At 42.4% G+C, this 20,384-nt stretch overlaps 1 protein-coding gene across 3 annotated transcripts in view; it reads right to left on the bottom strand.

Moving 5' to 3' along the window:
• The window catches only part of cadm1b (cell adhesion molecule 1b), a 252,626-nt gene that overhangs the window by 72,605 nt on the left and 159,637 nt on the right, over positions 1-20,384 (bottom strand). For 2 of the 3 annotated variants that reach the window (XM_017711068.2, XM_017711070.2), the window contains exon 2: positions 13,817-13,837. The exons of the other annotated variant lie outside the window; for it this stretch is intronic. In XM_017711068.2, the coding sequence (XP_017566557.1) occupies positions 13,817-13,837 (21 nt within the window). The remainder of the gene's footprint in view (positions 1-13,816; positions 13,838-20,384) is intronic. 3 annotated transcript variants of the gene reach the window in all.

Below are 20,384 nucleotides of genomic sequence, written 5' to 3'. Positions count from 1 at the left end.
AGCAGCTACAGTTTATATTGCTGGAAGGAGCTTTCCTGGGGTAGAAATCCTTTCCACCAAGACTCACTTGGAAATGGAACTCGCAAGCACGTTGTGTCTCTGGATAATACGTTAGCTGGAGTGGTCGCTTACACAACAGAGCTAACAGGCTACTACTTTTCCAGTGCTGGTGACCCTTCCAAGAACCGCACCCTTATACCACTGGCTTAGTGGCAGGAGAGACTAGCAGGGCTGGAGGCTGAAAATGGTGCAGTGGTGCCCACCCTTGTTGAGAGCAAGGACGTTAAAAAAACGAACAAGCTGGAGTTGCTGCAGAAGAAAAGCAAACCCATGGCTGGGTCATACCAAGCCACGGAAGACAGAGTTTGGCTGGATGGACACATTCTCCTTGAACGTTGCACAAATTAAGTCAATGTTAAGGGTCTTAAGTGGCCGAATGGCCAGCCAGGGCAGACCTGAAGCCCCACAGGAGCCCACAGAGCACACATTGCCTGCTGTGGCAGAGGAGTTTGACATTCCCACCATGGTGGCTTCAAACACAGCTTTTCCCGCTTGATTCTGCACAGACTGAGGGCTCAGTCAGAGACACCCAGATTACTTCAGAGCCTCGATCTGCCTCTCCATTGTGGGACTCCAGCGAGGGTGGGCAGTCATCTAGGGCAATGCCAGCAAAACAGGTGTACAATGCTGTGAAGGTTGTCTTGGCTAAGCTTCTGCTGGACACCCTGCTGGCCCAGATGCCAAGAACTGGCGCCTTTTTCAAACGCAAAGCCACAGAGAAGAAATTCTCCCTCTGCCTGTGTATCAGGATTTTATTGCTGAGTTTACAGCCACCATTCAGTCTGGTCGGTATAGGCCCAGAATGAGCAGAGCAGGGTCAATGCTCTCTTCTGTGGTGGCCTAGCCTCCATGCCAGCGGTGGATGCCTGTATTGCCTCTAAAGTGGTTTCCCCTGACAAGACACTGCCCAACCTGCAGTGCCCTAGCAATGAGTGCACTCACGAAATCATTGTGAGAGCACATGATCTCGCAACACAGTTAGGGATGCTGAATAAATCATTGTCTCTTACGCTTTTTCGCTCTGCAGAGCACCGGGACTGACTGGGCCATAGAAGAGCTCCCTCTAGATTGTGGGATATTCAACTCTAACCACAGGCTGGTTGGTAGCCATCCTTATACATGGTTCAGTGGCACGTCTGGCCAGCACAAACATCTCTGACTGACTCATGCAGGGCCATGCTTCAGATTCTGCCTCTCGTGTCTGGCCATGTTTTTGGCTCAGCTGAGGATCTAGATTAACAGCCATCCTTCACGGAATCAAGCACACTGGAGGTTTTGAAAAAGACCATTTCCTTTCGCCCTCCCGGTCCTTACGCCATGCCCATGTGGTCCCCTGACTGTCAGGGACAGACTCTCCTCATTGCCTGAAGCCAGAGACACATCCCCAGCAACATATAATCCAATATGCATCCTGCGGCGAGGCAGCTAAAGGCGCCCTTCTTCTTATTCATCAATGTGCCAAAATGTTAAACAGGCTAGAGGAGTGTTAGATAATTAGTGATAAAAGCCTTCTCAATCACAACAGTCACGTAACAAGGCTCACATTCAGGCACTCGTGCTTCGGAGTGGCAAAGTGTAATATACCTACTCACATATACGTTCTAAACTATCTCATTTCTCCTGTTAAAACATCAAAGCGCTGTTTTATTTAGATTCACTGTCAGTCTATATATTTTCTCCATCTAACTGCGCTGAAACAGAATACATAACAGTTAACCGAGTACTCAAGTACCCAAGCACATCACTGACATGCGTCAATCCACCTATCCATACCTGCACACGATCTGATGCACTGCTCTTCAAGCCTACAACAGTTCTAATTAGAGGCAGCACTGCAGTCACCCATTTCAGTTTACATTCAGCAACTGAATTCCATTACGCCTTCCTGGTGAAGATAGTAGAAAAGCAAAAGTCACCTTGTTCTATATTTACATCCGTGGAGCTGAGAGGCATGGGGGGGAAAAAACTACCAGAGAATGCTTTTAAATGCCTCGTTCTCGTAAACAGTGAGGGAGGCGGCCCGTAACGTTAGCTGTGAGAAAACACCCAGTGCAAATTTGCATGGCTGAGCAATCAGCCACCTTCAACCTCCCTTGATATTTACTGAGCCTACAAAAGCATCTCAATTTTCTTACTTCAATAGGTAGAGACAGCCCACCTAACACAATTCTGCAATGCCTGGCCAAGGTGCAGCACGGCACACGGCCGCTGGGGAATTGGAAATAAATAAATAAGTGAGCATCATTCCTGTCCTCCTCATGCTGCTTTACTTCATGATAGTTAGCATTAGCTGGCACGCAGTCTGAATGTGTCGACAATACGGGAGCTGTGCTGTGCTGTATGAACTGGGACTGAGCCTGCGGTTAAACATGATGCTGGGCTTCACACTGCCACATTTGCTATTCACTCAGAAAAAAATATATATCCAGGGCCTCATTTGAAAGGCTGTCAGAGGCTCGAGGAAAGAAATTCTTCAGACCACTGTACACGGGGGAAATGGAATATTCTCGATCACAAATCCAATAAAACCTTTAATTCTCATGTTCGCTCGCCTCTTTAAAAACTGCTGGGCCACTGAGCCACTGAAAGTGTTTTGTCCTCGACAAGGGTGATCTATGATATTTAGATGAATTGAGGAACTGAAGAAAAGATGCATTTTAGGATTTGACTAATCCTCAGCGATTCCTGCGTCTAAGAACCAGCCAAGCTCGGCTAGCGGAAAACGAAGGCAGGAGAATGTGCGGGAGCAATCTGGCATCAATGCATTAATCAGCGTTCAGTCTGTAATCACGCAAACCGCGATTTGCCGTAATCACATCTGTATGACATGCCCTGTGAGGTGGCTAAAAATAGCAGCAACAAGAAGAAGCAATGATTGTGTTTGAAATCAGTCATTTGCCCCTCCAGTGCTTGTCCACCAAACCCTGACAGCTCATGTCTCTTCTTCACGGCCCAAAGTGCCCTATTTCCTCTGTGCCGCACTGGGTGACTGACACAGGCTCAGGATGACCTCTGATAACACTGACCTTCTTCAGCTGGAGTGGAGCTCCACACATGAACAGATTATAGCCTCTGAATAAACATACATCATAAATATGCAAAATATATCCCTTCTTTTGTTATCGTTGCTTGTGCTGATAAGTGATGGCTAAGTACAGTCAACAGCATACACACTGTCCACTGCCTTGTGCTTCCACTCACTGGTCACTTTGAGGCCCACCATATAGACCCACTATATACAGTCATATGCAAACGTTTGAATGCCTCAGGTCAAACAGTTTTACTGACTTATACCCTTCTGCACATTTTAATGGACAATTTCTGCTTATTTGCTGAATTTAACATTTTGGAAAAGAAATGATGAAATGTGGCCTGTGCAAAAGTGATGGCGCGTAGCTGTAGGTGTATAATTACTGACTGTTCTGTTGTCATGCAGGATTAGTCAACCACCCTCTACCTCATTAATCATTGGTCAGTGTCTGACCACAGGACTACTGACCAAGTATTTTGGATGGTGGACTTCAACACTGGGTAGTAGCATGGTAGTGCATGCGGCTGGGCTGAGAGCAGCCCAGCACCAAAAATAACCAGCTGCTGTGATCAGAAACTGACCACTGAGTAAGGGTTAAAAGATCACCAACACAAATTGTGCATTACAGATGAGCTACAATGTCTAACAAGCAAGGTGGACCTGAAGGTACAGTACTGTGAAAGTCAGAGACCACCCTTTCATTATACAACCAGTCAAAATGGCCATTAAGGACAAGGTGTTCATTTTTCTGGAGCAGGAAACATGTAACGCACACCTACACTAAAGCATGCGATGCTAAGTATAATATTAAATCTATGAGTGTTTAGCTTGTATGCTCTTCTTCTTTGGTGCATCCTACTTCCATGTTAACTCTTCCATCCTTTCAATCTTAACCAAAATAACATAAATACAGCTGTGTCCTCCCAATAAAAGCGATTCCCAAAGGAGTCACTGACGTTGTTTCCCTTCAGTGAGACTAACATTCACACAAAGAACTATCCAAACTCACCTGACCTTCTTTTTATGCATCTAAAATGTCTAAAGGAGATATTAGATATAAGATATGCCCAAAAAATGGGAGTTTCCAAAAGTGGAGATTAAAAAAATGAGTAAAACGTAGAGAGAAAATGAGGCTCCTTAACGACCGTGCAAGACCTGTTCGCCATCAGATAAACAGCACTTTCATCTTTGAGAGAGAGGAGAAAATCAAGCTCCACTCTTGTTTCAGATCTGAACACAACCACAGGAGCTTCTGTCCTTTCTCCCACTGTGAGAAAGCTCAACTCATGAGTCTGAAAGGATGTGTGGCTGTCAAGAAGCTCTTAAGGAGAAAAAGAAATAGAGGAAGGTTTGTTTTGTGTCTGAAACGTGGAGTAAGGTTTCACAGACTGACGAGTCTAAATTTGTGACTGTGATTACTTGGATTGTAAAAAGCCGAACATGCAACCAACGTCTAAGACTGAACTTCGGAGAAGTGGGAAAATGATCCCTGCAGATTTCAGAGTCTTCTGAAAAGAATGAAAGCTGTAGTAAAGACGAAGACTGGACACACTAAACACTCTAACATGACGTTGTATTTATTTATTTATTTATTTTGTAATTTTCTGTTAAATATCCTTTTTTTTCCTGATGTTAAACATTGAATTATTTGTCTTTAATGGCTGCTTTGACTGGAAATTAATTAAAAGGGCGCTCTCTGACATTTGCAATACCATTAGTGTTTCTAATAAAGTGGTCAGTGAGTGTATAATGTCAGTAATGAACAGCTAGAGTTAGAGTTAATGTTAGTAACAATGCTGGGTAACAGTGCATGCAATAGCCAGTGTCGATTGGTAAGTTAAACTGCTGGTGAGACGAAAGGCTCCTGGGGGAACACATGCTGCCTTGCCTGCTCACAGCAGGGCCACCACTGCAATACTTCTTTTTTAAAATGGGCTGCGGTGGCTTTCCTGGGCTGTCAAGAAACGACTCAGTGCAGCAGTGTGACTAGCAGCTAGCAGGCCTTAGCCCCCGGCGGCCTCCACACTGAAGGGGAATGCGGTGGCCTGGATTCATCCTTGGATGGATGAAGGAGCAGAAGAATCAGGTAAGGGTCAGGGGAGCTGTGTGAGCTCACAGAAGGGGGGGTGGGGCTGGGGACGGTGGGGGAATGGGGGAGAGACACATACACTCCCACAACAAACCCCTTCATCAATTCTCGGAGGAGAACCTGCTGTTCTGCTCTCATCACATCCATTCTAGCCTCCACCTCCACACACACACTCAGCCTAACACACACACACACACACACACACAAAAAACAGACCAATCCAGCTTCAGTCTGTATCAGAGGATTATCTGAAGCATTAATCATGCTGTTAATAATGCGGATATCACCTAAATATATATTACATACACCTCGCCGGTGCCCGGATCGAAGGATTTCACTGAATTATGTGGCCAAGATGTCGTACATTCCAGAGAGACGTAATGAAATCCGAATCATCAGTGATGTCATCGGTGGAACTGGAGTGAATACAGCTACCGAGGCGCTCTCACAGGAAAAGTAATAAATTCATTTTATAATGGAGTGCCATGTGAAAAGTGACTAATACATGAGAGTTCTCATTAAATGGCATTCAAATCTATTTGATTTTTCTCTCCCTTTTAATATTAATCACACAGAGACTAAATTATCAAGAGAGTCCACAAGATGAAAGCTAGTCATCAAAAGTTGATTTCAAAGTGTTGTTTTGTTCATTTGTTCAGAGTAAAGTCCAGCGCTTTTCCGTAATATATCATTAAATTAAATATACAGTCCTATCAGAAGCACTTGTTTACTACACTGCCCGTTCTTTTGCAAATTTCCAGGTGTTTGTCGACTGACCATTTGCAAAATTTTAAGGAGTCCTGCCATCCTTAGTTACTGTTGCTATGTCAAACTCAGCTCAGGCTACCTTGCAACACGGGTTAAGGGGCACAAAGGAAATTTACAACATTTTCAGTCCAGACATACAGCCTTATGCAAGCTTGAACATCATTGATGTTCTATATGGCATATTTTACATATTAGAAAAAAAACATAGATAAAATGTGCTTTAACTTTTGCACAGGCAACATTTCATGTTTTGAATTTTCTCATATGCAGAGTATGTGATTTACTTTAGAAACATTCTTTTAGTTCTTGAAATATTCTTTTCATCCTGATAGCAATCAATAAATCAAATGGTCTGACAATAAAAATAAAAAAACGTTATTTGTGGAGGCCAAAGGACTGTAAAAAAATCCCATCCATCCATTACATTTGGATCAAATGAAATGACTGGCTGGCCTGCCTACCTGTCTACCTGCCTACATGCACGCATTCTGCACTCATGTACTCATCTGCGCATGTGCAGAGTCCATCACACACTTCTTCTTCTTCTTTCGGCTGCTCCCACAGCGGATTATCTGCCTCCATCTCCTGCCTCCTCTACTTTTACACCCTGTCCACCTTCACTACATCCATAAACCTCCTCTGAGGTCTACCTCTTCTCCTTCTACCCGGCAGCTCCATCTCCAACATTCTTTGCCCAATCCACACAATTGAGTCCATCACACACCACACACAGCTAAATGGTAGTGAGCCAGGTTCACACGAATAGCTGAGAAAGTTACACAGGTATCTACAACAGCTTGCACTGCTAAAGAAGGAAAGAAAAGAAGGACAGAAGTACAAAAGGCTTTGAACAAAAGGAGATTGGAAAAACAAACAAGATTGAACATCAGCATCACGTTCCAACTGTGGCGAAAGCTGAGGGAGATGGAAAGCGACACCAAGTTTACTACCTTTCTGTTGGACAGGTTATTACACGGCTTGGTTTGTTTATGGTGAGAATCTGTTATTTTCCTGAATTATGTAGCCAACTTGAGTTGGATTTTTCCAACTTACAATTCCTGGTTTCTACAAAAACACCTAATACAGCTTTAAATTCAGCAATTAAACAGTAAACGTGCATTAAAAGAGGACACACAGAAGTGTAGAGGACGTGCACTTGTTTTATGTAGAAGCAAAACATTTCATCTGACTGGAGGGGCCAAAACCTTTGCATATGACTGTACATGTTTAGGGACTGACGAAACATGAACGTAGGCCAATTTGAAAGGATAACAAAAAAGGACTCGGGATACTGGAAACATTTGTTTTCATCAGTATAGCAGGTCTGAGTAAAGAAAGTTGCACTTCAGATGAGTTAACACTAGAGCTCATGCTGAAGCTATCACTGGAGCTAGTTGGGGCAACGTTAGATATTGAGAAGGATGTCCTCGTGCAAGGTCTTTTAGGAAACTCATTAAACAACGCATGCAAAAACATTCAGATATCTACCCTACGTCCGTCGGCCTAGATGTCACCATGCAGTGAATGCGATGTGTGATTAAAACTTTCTGTCACATCACATATTTTCATGCTTGTACTCGTGAGCCAGAATGACACATACATTTCGATTTGTGCCGCAGAGAACAAAAACAAATGCTTCTTAGGAGGCATCTGTTACAGTACCACCACTTTTTCAAAATTCTGCATAATTAAACGTCTTTGATGGAAACAATCATCCAGAGCGGTTTGATGTAAAATGCTCCATCCCGGAAAAAAAACGTATATGATTCAGAACTGAATTCAAGTTTTCAGTTGAATTCAGTGGTGTTAATAGGAACCAGATTTCTGAAGCTTCTTCACAGAAAGTTATTGTATGTAATGGTTATAATAAGCTGCCTGATTTTTATTATTGTTTCACCATAGTTTTGAGAGTCTTTTGGATTAAAGTGGGGTGGTTGGTTAGTGTAGTGGGTAACACCTCTGCCTTGTAGACTGGGGTTCAATCCCCACCTGGGCAAACACCCTACACTATACCAGTAAGGGTCCTTGGGCAAGACGCCTAACACCGCCTTCACCTACCTGTGTAACAATAATCAAACTGTAAGTTGCTTTGGATAAGAGCGTCTGCCAAATAATGTAAATGAAAGAGATAGATTTTGTTTGTTTTTTCTAGATTCACCACTATTTTACCATCAACATTTCATATAAATTTAAGATTAAGTGACCCTTATTAGTCCCACAATGGGGAAATTTCACCTCTGCATTTAACCCATCTGTGAAGTGAAACACCACATACACACTAGGGGGCAGTGAGCACACTTGCTCGGAGCGGTGGGCAGCCCAATCCGCAGCGCCCAGGGAGCAGTTGGGGGTTAGGTGTCTTGCCCAAGGACACCTCAGTCATGTGCTGTCGGCTCTGGGGATCGAACCGGCGACCTTCTGGTCACAAGGCTGGATCCCTAAAATCCAGCCCACGACTGTCCCAATTTGTGTAGGGTCACTGGTGGTTTTGGATAGTACATAAAATGGCTGGTTTTGTGCAACCCTGGTTCCTATCAGCACCACTGTAAAGAGTTGGTAAGTTTCTCTACAATGAACCATTTCATAATAAAGCACTTTGAAAGGCTCTGTTTACATCTCAACCATTAATCTTGTTGAGAAATGTTGAAAAATCCATGGAATTTCTCTATAAGAAAAAACTTTAAACCTCTTTTTCTACACTATATGATAGAATATTGACCGACGTTGCAGTTCATACAGGATTAATATAACTTGGGATTATTTTTATAGTTTGTTTCATAGGAAAAAAAAAAGCTGCAGGGATCTTTTACTGGCGTGGGAGTGGGCAGGCCGTCAAAATGAATGACATGGGAGATTCAGATGAGACTAAAATGACAGTGTAATCCTGGTATTAATTACAATATTCCACCTCCAACTAATCCCATACGAATAGCGGCATTAGTCTAATCATTTTGACTAATTTACTGCCACTGCCATTCTCACTGCAGGTTTGTTCTGAGGAGTTCTGTCGGAGTTTTTTATTTGCTTGACAAGGGAAGTAGAGCTTAGTGATGGTTCTGACTGGTTCTGAGAGATGTGTCAATCAAACATTTGCAAATGGACAGTTGACCTCTCCATGCCTTTCCTACAAATGTGATCTTTTGCAACTTAACAAAACAAGAATTAACAAAAGACCTGGTTGATTTTAGGGTTGGGAATATGGCAAAGTGATCATATCACAATATTTAAAGTCATTTTCATGATATGCGACTTGCATCACAGTACGTTGACACAAAGTGCCCCATGTAAAAATCAGCCATCAAACACTGTGACTAGAATGTTTTTATTCAATATTTCATGCATTTTGCTGCAATAATCCAAATAAACAGGACTAATTATTTTCTTTGGTCAGCATTTTTAAGCATGGAATATCCACAATATGCTCAGAAAAGCATATGGTGTATCATGGTAATGAAACTTTTCACAATATCATAATATAAAATACACCTCTAAATCAACCAAATGGGAAAATTTAGCAAAAAAGTTGCTTTATAACACGGAACTTCCAGCTTAGCGGTACTAAGCTGAATGCTGATGACTTCACACTGAGAGGATAAAAAGAGTGGGCATTCTTCCCAAGGTAGCCTTTTTGTCAGTTGTTCCTTCAGTTGTGCAGCAAGATCTGATACAGCTTTCTGTTTAATATGTTATTACAAACTCACTAGCTTTTGAAAAGCTGCTTTTTGTGTGGGATATTTGCTTCCCATGCAAAGTATAAAGAGGAGGATAAGCTTGTCCTTCATGTTCAAAACCAAGGAGCTGAAAGTGCAGTGTATATTCGGAAAGCACTCCATTCAAGCCTGGCTTGTGCTTCATAAGGACCCTGAACATTTCTAGCCACAGCCAGGCCAAGTTTAGAGTAATCAGGAATGGAAATTACTCTCATTCTGTTCTATTTGTCACTGCAGATTTCAGCTGTTGAAATGGACCTATTCATGTGTTCTGTGCAAAGTTGGAATATGTTTGTCCTTGTGCAGGAGGTGTTTTTTTTTTTTTTACTGAACTTGGTAAAGCGTTGCAGAAAGCAGAGTCGGAGAAGCAGCAATTGTGTGTGGGAGGGGATGGAATCTTTTGCATCAAAGCTATGGTTATTGTGAAGGAACCGTTCTAAATAGATTTTACATATCTGAATTGTTAAGAAAGTCTTGTTTGCATGAATAGAACATTTTCTTTTCTTCTCATGCATTGCTTTACTGGAAATGCGTTTTCCTGCAGGGTTGCTGGGTTAGCAGATGCAACCTTATGGAGTTTTTTTCAGTCATGCTTGACTGTTCTTTGCTATCAAGTCACAACAAATTCAGTTCAGTCAGAGATGCTGGGTTACTGTCCCAAGTGGCCTCTGAAAGCACTTAACTTGCTTGGTACTATGAGCTCTCTTGAGAAAGCAGTGCATACTGAATGTTATCCTTACCTAAGTGCTCTTCAACACTTTGCATTGCCATTAGGGCCCGAGTGATATATCAGTTGACCCGTAACACTAGCCGATAAAGCATAAATCAATAAAGCATTGATATTTAGTAAGGATTTGGTCATTTTTGTGGATTTTGGTACCGTGATCGGATGCCACCTGTGCAACAAGTCCAGTTGTGAAATTTCCTCACTACTAAATATTCCACAGTCAACTGTCAGTGGTATTATATCAAAGTGGAAGCGACTGGGAATGACAGCAACTCCACATAAAATGACAGAGTGGGGTCAGTGCTACAGACCTCCAAACTTCATGTGGCCTTCAGATTAGCTCAAGAACAGCATAGAGAGCTTCATGGAATGGGATTCCATGGCTGGGCAGCAGCATCCAAGCCAATGCAAGCATCAAAGGCAGTGGTGTAAAGCGCCTTCACTGGACTCTAGAACACTCTAGATGTGTTCTCTGGAATGACGAATCACACTTCTCCATCTGGTAATCCGATGGATGAGTCTGGGTTTGGTGGTTGCCAGGAGACGGTACTTGTCTGACTGCACTGTGCCAAGTGTAAAGTTTGGTGGAGGGGGTATTATGGCGTGGGGTTGTTTTTCAGGAGTTGAGCTTGGCCCCTAAGTTCCAGTGAAAGGAACTCTTAAAGCTTCAGCACCAAGAGATTTTGGACAATTTCATGCTCCCAACTTTGTGGGAACAGTTTGGGGACGGCCCCTTCCTGTTCCAACATGACTGCGCATCAGTGCACAAAGCAGGTCCATAAAGACGTAGATGAGCCAGTTTGGTGTGGAAGAACTTGACTGGCCTGCACGAAGTCCTGACCTCAACCCGATAGAACCCCTTTCGGATGAATTAGAGCGGAGACTGTGAGCTAGGCTTTCTTGTCCAACATCAGTGTTTGACCTCACAAATGCTCTTCTGGAAGCAAAAATCCCATAAACACACTGCTAAACCTTGTGGAAAGCCTTTCCAGAAGACCTAAAGCTGTTATAGCTGCAAAGGGTGGGCCGACATCATGTTAAACCCTATGGATTGAGAATGGGATATCTCTCAAGTTCATATGCGTGTGAAGGCAGATGAGCAAATACTTTTGACAATATAGTGTGTGTGTGTGTGTGTGTGTGTGTGTGTGTGTACTGGAAGAAAAATATGTAACATGCACTAAATCAAATATTTAGCATGAGAACACAAACAAGCCAACAAAACTGCTAAGAAGTCTAAGATACCATACCCTTAGTAGTTTGTAGGTTTTCTGCTGTTTGAGTTTAAGAAATTTGACATTTGACTCCAACAACCTAGAGGAGTACACAGAATCAGTGACTGGCTACATCAGCAAATGCATTGATGATGTTACTGTCTCCAAACCTGTCACAACTAACCCCAACCAGAAACCATGGATGACCGCAGAGGTGCACATGCTGCTGAGAACCTGCGACAAGGCTTCCAAGTCAAGGGACAAAGCAAGCCTCAGGGTGGCAAGAGACAAGCTCTCTCAGGCCATCAAAGAGGCTAAGTGTGCCTACTCAAAGAAAATCCATGAGCATTTTCAAAACACTGCTGACACGTGGTGCACGTGGCAGGGCATCCAGGCCATCACCAACTACAAGTCACCTCCACCTGCTTGTGACAGTGATGCCTCCCTTCCAGACATGCTTAACAACTTCTATGCGTGGTTTGAGGCACATAACGTGCTTCAAGTCCACCATCATCATCCCTGTGCCGAAGAAGTCTCCAGTGTCCTGCCTCAATGACTACCATACCGTTGCACTCACTCCCATCATCATGAAGTGGTTCGAGAGGCTTGTCATGAGGCACATTAAAGACCAGCTTCCTCCTTCACCGGACCCACTGCAATTTGCATAATGCCCCAACCGCTCAACACACAACGCCATCTCCACCACACTCCAGCTGGTTCTCTCCCACCTGGACAATAGAGACACCTATGTCAGAATGCTGTTCATAGACTTCTGAGCCTGCTGGGCCTGAACACCTCCCTTTGTAACTGGATCCTGGATTTCCTGACTGAGAGACCTCAGTTAGTTAGCAGATGTAATAACATCTCCAGCACCACCACACTGAGCACCAGTGCCCCTCAGGGCTATGTGCTCAGTCCACTACTGACTTACAACTGCACTGTAAAGTACAGCTCAAACCAAATCATCAAGTTTGCTGATGACACAACTGTGGTGGGTCTGATCAGCAAGAATGATAAGTCAGCATACAGAGAGGAGGTGCAGCAGCTAATGGACTGGTGCTGAGCCAACAACCTGTCTCTGAATGTAGACAAAACCAAGGAGATGGTTGTTGAATTCAGAAGAGTGCGAGGTGACCACCCCCCACTGAACATCACTGGCTCTGCTGTGGAAATCATCAGGAGCACCAAGTTCCTCGGTGTCCACATCACAGAGAACCTCACCTGGTCCCTCAACACCAACTCCATAGCCAAGAGAGACCAGCAGCGCCTCTACTTCCGGCAGAGACTGAAGAAGGCTCAACTGCCCCCTCCCATCCTCACCATGTTCTACAGGGGGACTGTGAAGAGCATCCTGAGCAGCTGCATCATCGCCTGGTTTGGGAATTGCACCGCCTCAGACCGCAAGACCCTACAGTGTATAGTGAGGACAGCTGAGAAGATCATCGGGGTCTCTCTCCTCTCCATCATGAACATCTACACCACTCGTTGTATCTGGAAAGCCACCAGCATTGTGGACGACCCCATCCATCCCTCATGCTGACTTTTTCACTGCTGCCGTCTGGCGGAAGGTACTGGAGCATCCGTGCCACCACCTGCCAGACTCTGCAACCCGCCCCCCAACCCCACCACACACACACCCCTTTTGATGCTCTACTTGCACTATCTGGATCGTTGCTGCTACACTGTGTTTTCACTGTTTTACTCTGGTTTTTCTACCTCAGTAACTGCTGTGTTTCTGTCTGTCATCTGACTGCGTGACTCTCAGATCACAGCATGTTAATATCTCTGCACCTTATTCTCACAACCTCATGTCCAGAATGAGTGCTGTGTCGGTGCTGCACTGTCCTGTCTGTTTACTGTGTCTGTTTAATTTATTGTATTTATTGTTTCTAGTTTAATTTTTTTTGTTTGCACACGATGTCTGCACATCCACACTATGTACTTTTTGTTCCTTGTTGCACTGTGATGTTCCTGGAGGCATGTAATTTCACTCCACTGCGTACTTGTGCATAGATGGAATGACAATAAAGGCCTCTTGACTTGACTTGACATCAAACCACCCTGAATGACTTTGTTTACATCACAATTTAAATATACAAGTGGAATTTCCTCTGTGTTTCAGCTGGACAGCATGCATTTAGAACAGCCGACCATGCAGATGATATAAACTGTTAAAAATGAGATTGTTTAGAAAGACAGAAAGAAAAGTATCTCTACCTGGTATGGTCTGGGTAGCTCCTGAGGAAGCAGAAGAAAAGAACACATGGCATACACATTAATACACTCCTTCCCATTCAGACAAACACAAAACAGTCACACTTTTCTCGCAGCTATAGAAACACCATTTTCAGCATTCACATTCTTTACTTGACTAACATGACATGGACAGCAAGCTCGCGAAAGGACATACACATTTTTCAGCAGTATTTCTTCAGAACGGAGAAGCAAATGCTTTTCTGTTCAGCATCAATCTGTCATTGCCATTCAGAGTCAAGGTGACTATACTGGAAAGGGGATTGTAGGGCTGGATGTCGCATTCAGCATCGTACATGTGAAACAGAGGACGGAGGAGAGGGGAAAAAAAGAAGAAGCAAGAAAAAAAAGAATTCCTTGGCAAGAAACGTATCAGCATGAGGTCCGATCCTGGTGGAAATACATCCTCATGAGACCGGGCTGGTACATCACAGTTTGAAATGAAATAGAAAGAAGGCAAAAGACGCGTTCTCTTTTCACACCATAAATGCATCAAAACCACACACATCACTAGCAGTTCAGCTGATGCGTGTATATTAAACTAAGACTAGAATAAATTCAAATGAAGAGAGAACTGACAGTATCATTCTGCAGTGTAGGAGGTTTTTATGCTCATAGATTTTTTTTTGTCTGGTAAAACAAACAGTTGCCAGAAACACCTATCATATACCTACATTCACTGACCATTGTATCAGAAACACCTATCATATACCTACATTCACTGGCCATTGTATCAGAAACACCTATCATATACCTACATTCACTGGCCATTGTATCAGAAACACCTATCATATACCTACATTCACTGACCATTGTATCAGAAACACCTATCATATACCTACATTCACTGACCATTGTATCAGAAACACCTATCATATACCTACATTCACTGGCCATTGTATCAGAAACACCTATCATATACCTACATTCACTGGCCATTGTATCAGAAACACCTATCATATACCTACACTCACTGACCATTGTATCAGAAACACCTATCATATACCTACATTCACTGACCATTGTATCAGAAACACCTATCATATACCTACATTCACTGGCCATTGTATCAGAAACACCTATCATATACCTACATTCACTGACCATTGTATCAGAAACACCTATCATATACCTACATTCACTGGCCATTGTATCAGAAACTTAAGGTAATAGTTACCTTACCTAATAAATACAAGGAACAATAAATAGACAATATACAATAGTACACTAGTGTACTGATGCATAGAATCTGTGTATACAAATGTACAAAATGCAGCAATTTTAGAGGTAGTGTTCAGTAGACATTGGTATGAATGTTCAAGTAAACAAGACGACATTCAGCAGTTTGGAATAACATTCAGTGTAAATGAAATGCAGCTGTCTCTCACCTCCTGCTGTATACTCAATTGCAGTCTGACTTAGTCCAGTTTGTTGTTGAGGGAGTGGACAAGTATGAAGACATATAGAGAAACATGTAAAAATGGTGTTATAGGTCTATCTATATTAGATAAAACTAGAAATAAAACTAGCTTAAATTAACTAGTTGATAAGGTTCTTATTTAAAGCAATGGGACATTCTGAGAATGATTCCCCACTAATACCTGGTACGCTGTTGTCCCATGGTGGTCCCTTTAAATTGAACAGTATTATCTGCAACTGTAAACTTATAACATGCATCTATACATTTGGTGTTCCTGATAAAATGACCAGTGTTTATAGATATAAGTAATAAGTATATAATAAACTGGCACCTCAGTTTATGCTGCGCACTTCATCTGAACCAAGAACACCAGTGATATATTTGTGTTGGAACAGTATGACCGGATAGCTCAGCTACAGTGATATAAAAGCATCATTACCTTACATAAAGGCATCATTACATCATTACTTTTCTCTCCTTACAAGCTCTCATGGGGAGCATTCATTACTGAAGCCTTTTAGGGTACTTTCGTTCATTACACACAAAATGCTCAGTTCTGCTTTCACCATTACAAGAACAGAAAAGACAGACAGCTCACGTGAGGTCAAGGTAACATATGCAACACTGCTGGTCACACAGCTGGACTCCATATACAGTAAAGTGCTAAAGACTGACATAATGTCTGGACTCTCTCAGATCCATTTGGAAGCTATGACTATTTTTGCTCTTGCCAATGATGCTTCTTAGAAATCCTTCACACGTTTGTGCAGTTGTGCGCTGAATATATCACCTATTAGAAATAGTCATTACTGAAGACACCATTTCAGCACCAGGGGGTTTATACCTGTTTAACAAAAGCTTGGATCTAGAGGTGAGCAATATGGTGATATTATATTGTTATTGTGATAAATTACACCGTGGTAAGTCTTTTTGAACATATCGTGGGTGTAAGCATTGCACTTCCACAACTATGCATTGAGCAGTACGAGTGCTACGGGAAAACCAAGTATTGCAATACATACGGCATTCTGAATACAAGTATTGTGGCATGTTTGTGCTATACTGACCGCTACACTGCGAAAAAGAGAAGTTTCTAAAGATGCCATATAAGCACCACTTTGGTTCCCCAAAGAACCTTTTCATGGATGGTTCTTTAAAGTATCTGTCACTTGGGGGGGTGAGGGATGAGGTGCTATGCTTTGGCAAATACTAATGGTGTTTGGACGATCGGCCGAATTTCCATGTGCATTAGTCACAACTACACTTACTACCGCGGTTAACGTAGTCCATCCTAGTTGAACGAATGACTTCTGTAATCTGATATCATGTCGGTTCGAAGTCCGACCACTCTCAGAAAATAAAAGCTTAAAAAAGAAATGCTGAAATGAAAAAAGCTTGCTGTCGTGGACATGTTTTCATTGCCATGGTTACAGTCACCAGCTGGTTTGACAGATCACGCATGCAAAGTTTTAAAGCTCCACTTTAATATTAATCTGACTTTGGTTTATATGGTTTATGGTATATGGTATTTTCCAGCACCTTATCCAATAAGATGACTATAAAAGCAGTTGGAACAGATGCTGTATAGTTTCCTATTTTTGGACGGCGTAAATAATAATAAAAGTGATATTACATTTGTATCATATCTGCATACAGAATACCACAGCATTTGAATAACATTTTCTTCATATGCTGGAAAAATCCTGATATTAGCTTTTTCCAGAAGTCTTCTTTTCAAGCCCCTCAGCCTGTGCATGCCACCGTTGCTCATAATGTAAAGAATCTAACGTGTTTTCCTAGAAGCACACATCCAAGCCAAGAACCATTTAGGAACGTTTATTTTTAAGACTATACTTGGATCTCACCATTTGAAGCCTCAAAACGGTGAATGCCTCAGTCAATAGACTGCTCTAGCTGTGGCACATTAGGCAGGAGTTATGACACGCCAGCGGGATGGTGATTAGATGTCACTGCTGTCAGTCTTCTGACACAATATCGATGGTCAGATTTGGCGTTTGATGCCATCCAGGAGGATACGGCTGCACTCTTATCTATTTTTCACAGGAGGAGATGAGTCCTCGCTGGCAGAGGATTATTTTAGATGTTTCGCACACACTGCAGCTTGGCTAGCACACGCTAATATATAGCCTCATTTTCTTCTTTCAGAGCCTTGACGCTGTGGAGTAGATAATCTGATTTCAGGAAATGATTGCAATTCATTTCCCCACATGGTTCCTTTTGCGTTTTGCTACCTTTTCATGCACAAGAAACCCATAAGAGTATGTCAGTATAAGTCTGGGGTTAGTCAGGTTAGGGTTATTAGTATTTCCTTTTTCTTTTTGCCTGTCAGCGCAGGTCTAGGCCAATGTTTTTTCTGTTCAGACGGTCCGATTAGGACCAGGAGCCAAGAGAACTAGCCCTGCGGAACGCCGGCGGCTTTGAAGAACACCTTGACTTCCTCTTTGTTTGTCTTTGTGATCTGTCTTTAATCTCTTACCCTGCTGTGTGGCTCTGCTTCTGTATTCTAACCACAGGCGCAACACCATACAGACCAGCCTCTGTGAGCAGCACAGTGGGCTAAGAAGGTTGTGTCCAATTTAGTGGACCCAAGTTCAATTCCCAGCAATGATGCAGCCATCAACGGCTTGGAGTCCAAAAGAGTCTGATGGCCCTGCTGTTCTCATTGAGTTGGACGAGAGTGGCTTAGTTCCCGTCTTCCTTCAACAAAGAGGAACTCCGGTTAGTTGCGGTCACGTGTATGGAATCGGTCAGTTAGGCTAACGTAATTTGTCAACGTTACAGTCTGATTTATTCCCTGACTCTCTCAAGTGTAAAAATATGATCTTTCTCAATCAAATCTGATCCACTTTTGATATATCTAAAGTTTCTGATCGAGCAACCATGAAGAGAAATTCAGATTTTCCCATTGGGCAGATTCATATCCAAAAGTTTGAACACCCCCGTCAGACTGCATTCTTTTTTGATGATTTCTCTAAATGAAAGTAAGATAACATCTTCTTCTTTGAACAAACTTAAATATGTTTTCCTGCACATTTTTTCAGTTTCTATTCATTTCTGTTCATGTTTCACATATCGAGAAAAATAAAACAAAATAAAGAAAGGCATCATCATTTTTTATGTTTTACTCAGCATATATATGTATATTAGGGGGCCTAAACTTTTGTATACAACTGTGCTACCTTTATCATCCTGTGTTGACTTCATTGCAGGTAATAGCTCCAAAAGCATTAAAGCATCTGAACTGATGGCTTATAATGCAAATGTGTTGTCCTTCAAGCACATGCAGCACTACGGCATTGTATGAATGGATTGTCTGGAAAGAGCCTGGCTATATGTGTAGCTAATGGGAAACTTAAAACCCCATTCAAGCTGGACGGGTTTTTTCTAGGGAAGAACTATTATTTAAATGGTTACTGGCAAGAGCTGCAGTTTTAATTCAGCACAAACCTGCAATGTCCATAGTCTGACAGTATTCATTCCAGAGTGAACTGCCCTCAGTGAAGGACTTGAAATACTCGAATTGACTATATAGTGACAACACCTGCCAACAAACACGTTCGTGCCACATGTTGTTATGGTTGTTGAACATGGTGCCTGTTGCATAAGGCTTACATACATCTGGGCTACAATGTATAAGGACGTTACTTTGGATAGATTGAAGTTCTTTTGGGGATCTGAGAGCACACACCCATGGGAGAAAAACAGCAAAAGCTAGAAAAAACATCCTTTTAAAATATGCAAAAACATAAAGATATAATTTAATCTCAACATTCCCAACCAAACTAGTGTTGTGGTTAGAAAACCAAGCTTCATCTTCTCAAATGGCATCATAAGGTAGATTATCTAACAAGTCTCAGCTCCAACTTGGGTCAGTAAATTCTACATTTACGGCATTTGGCTGACGCTCTTATCCAGAGCGACTTACAACTTGATCATTATACACAGGTAAGCTAAGGTGGTGTTAGGATTCTTGCCCAAGACCCTTATTGGCATAGTGTAGGGTGCTTGCCCTGGTGGGGGATTGAACCCCAGTCTACAGCGTAGAAGGCAGAGGTGTTAACCACTACACTAACCAACCAAATTCTACTCAACTGGATAGCGGCAAATAGATTTCATGCATAAAGCTTTCATGCATAAATTGCAAAACAAGAGATTTTGCTGTGTCTGATCCACTCAGACTAGCGCAACACACACTAACACACCACCACCATGTCAGTGTTACTGTACTGCAGTGCTGAGAATGACCCACCACCCAAATAGTACCTGCTCTGTGAGGGTCCATGGGGGTCCTGACCACTGAAGAACAGGGTAACAAAGTATCAGAGAAACAGATGGACTACAGTCTGTAACTGTGGAACTACAAAGTGCTCCTATAGAGTAAGTGGAGCTGATAAAGTGGACAATGAGCACAGAAACAAGAAGTAATAATATAAGCTTTAAATAATGGTTTATTACTTGATAAATAATTATCAAAATAAATCAGTAGGGGCTAATATGGCCATACTATTATTATTAGGAAGCCCCCACCACCACCACCAATCACCACCAGAAGCTACGTCTATGATTGTAAAACTGCTGATAAAAATAAAGAAGCTTCAGATAGTGGGCAACATTGGGAGAAAAATTAAAAATTAAAAAACGCAACAATGGCCTGTGGTGGTCTCATTTACATAGCAGCGAGGCATCACTTCTGCATTTCAAATATTTCGAACATCATGTGCTCTCCTACAGCTCAAGAGATGCTGTGATTTACTATCACAGTCACTCTTGCCATACTCTCCTTTCTCAGATATCAAATGTGTTTTTAAGAGCCAGCGAGCATGTAATTATATTGGGAGAAACAAATAAAAGCACAATTGGAGCTGCCAGCAGTCAGTGCCATGTCACATTCAATATGCTAAAGAGACATTTGTAAATGTTGTGTGCTGGAGCAAAGCAAAGACAGAAGCCTCCATGCGCTGCCTGTATACGTATCCACACCTACTGGCAAAGTGTGAACAATCGCTTTGAAAGCGAAAACTGTTTCGCAGTGTCTGACCCTTCGCTAACTGCACAGACGTCCAGACAAATCCACAGCAGTCTGAATTGAGA

Source organism: Pygocentrus nattereri, chromosome 17 (assembly GCF_015220715.1).
Source record: "Pygocentrus nattereri isolate fPygNat1 chromosome 17, fPygNat1.pri, whole genome shotgun sequence".
Taxonomy (NCBI): Eukaryota; Metazoa; Chordata; class Actinopteri; order Characiformes; family Serrasalmidae; genus Pygocentrus; species Pygocentrus nattereri.
Note: the sequence above shows the minus strand (reverse complement) of the source record. Positions and strands in the feature narration are given on the sequence as shown.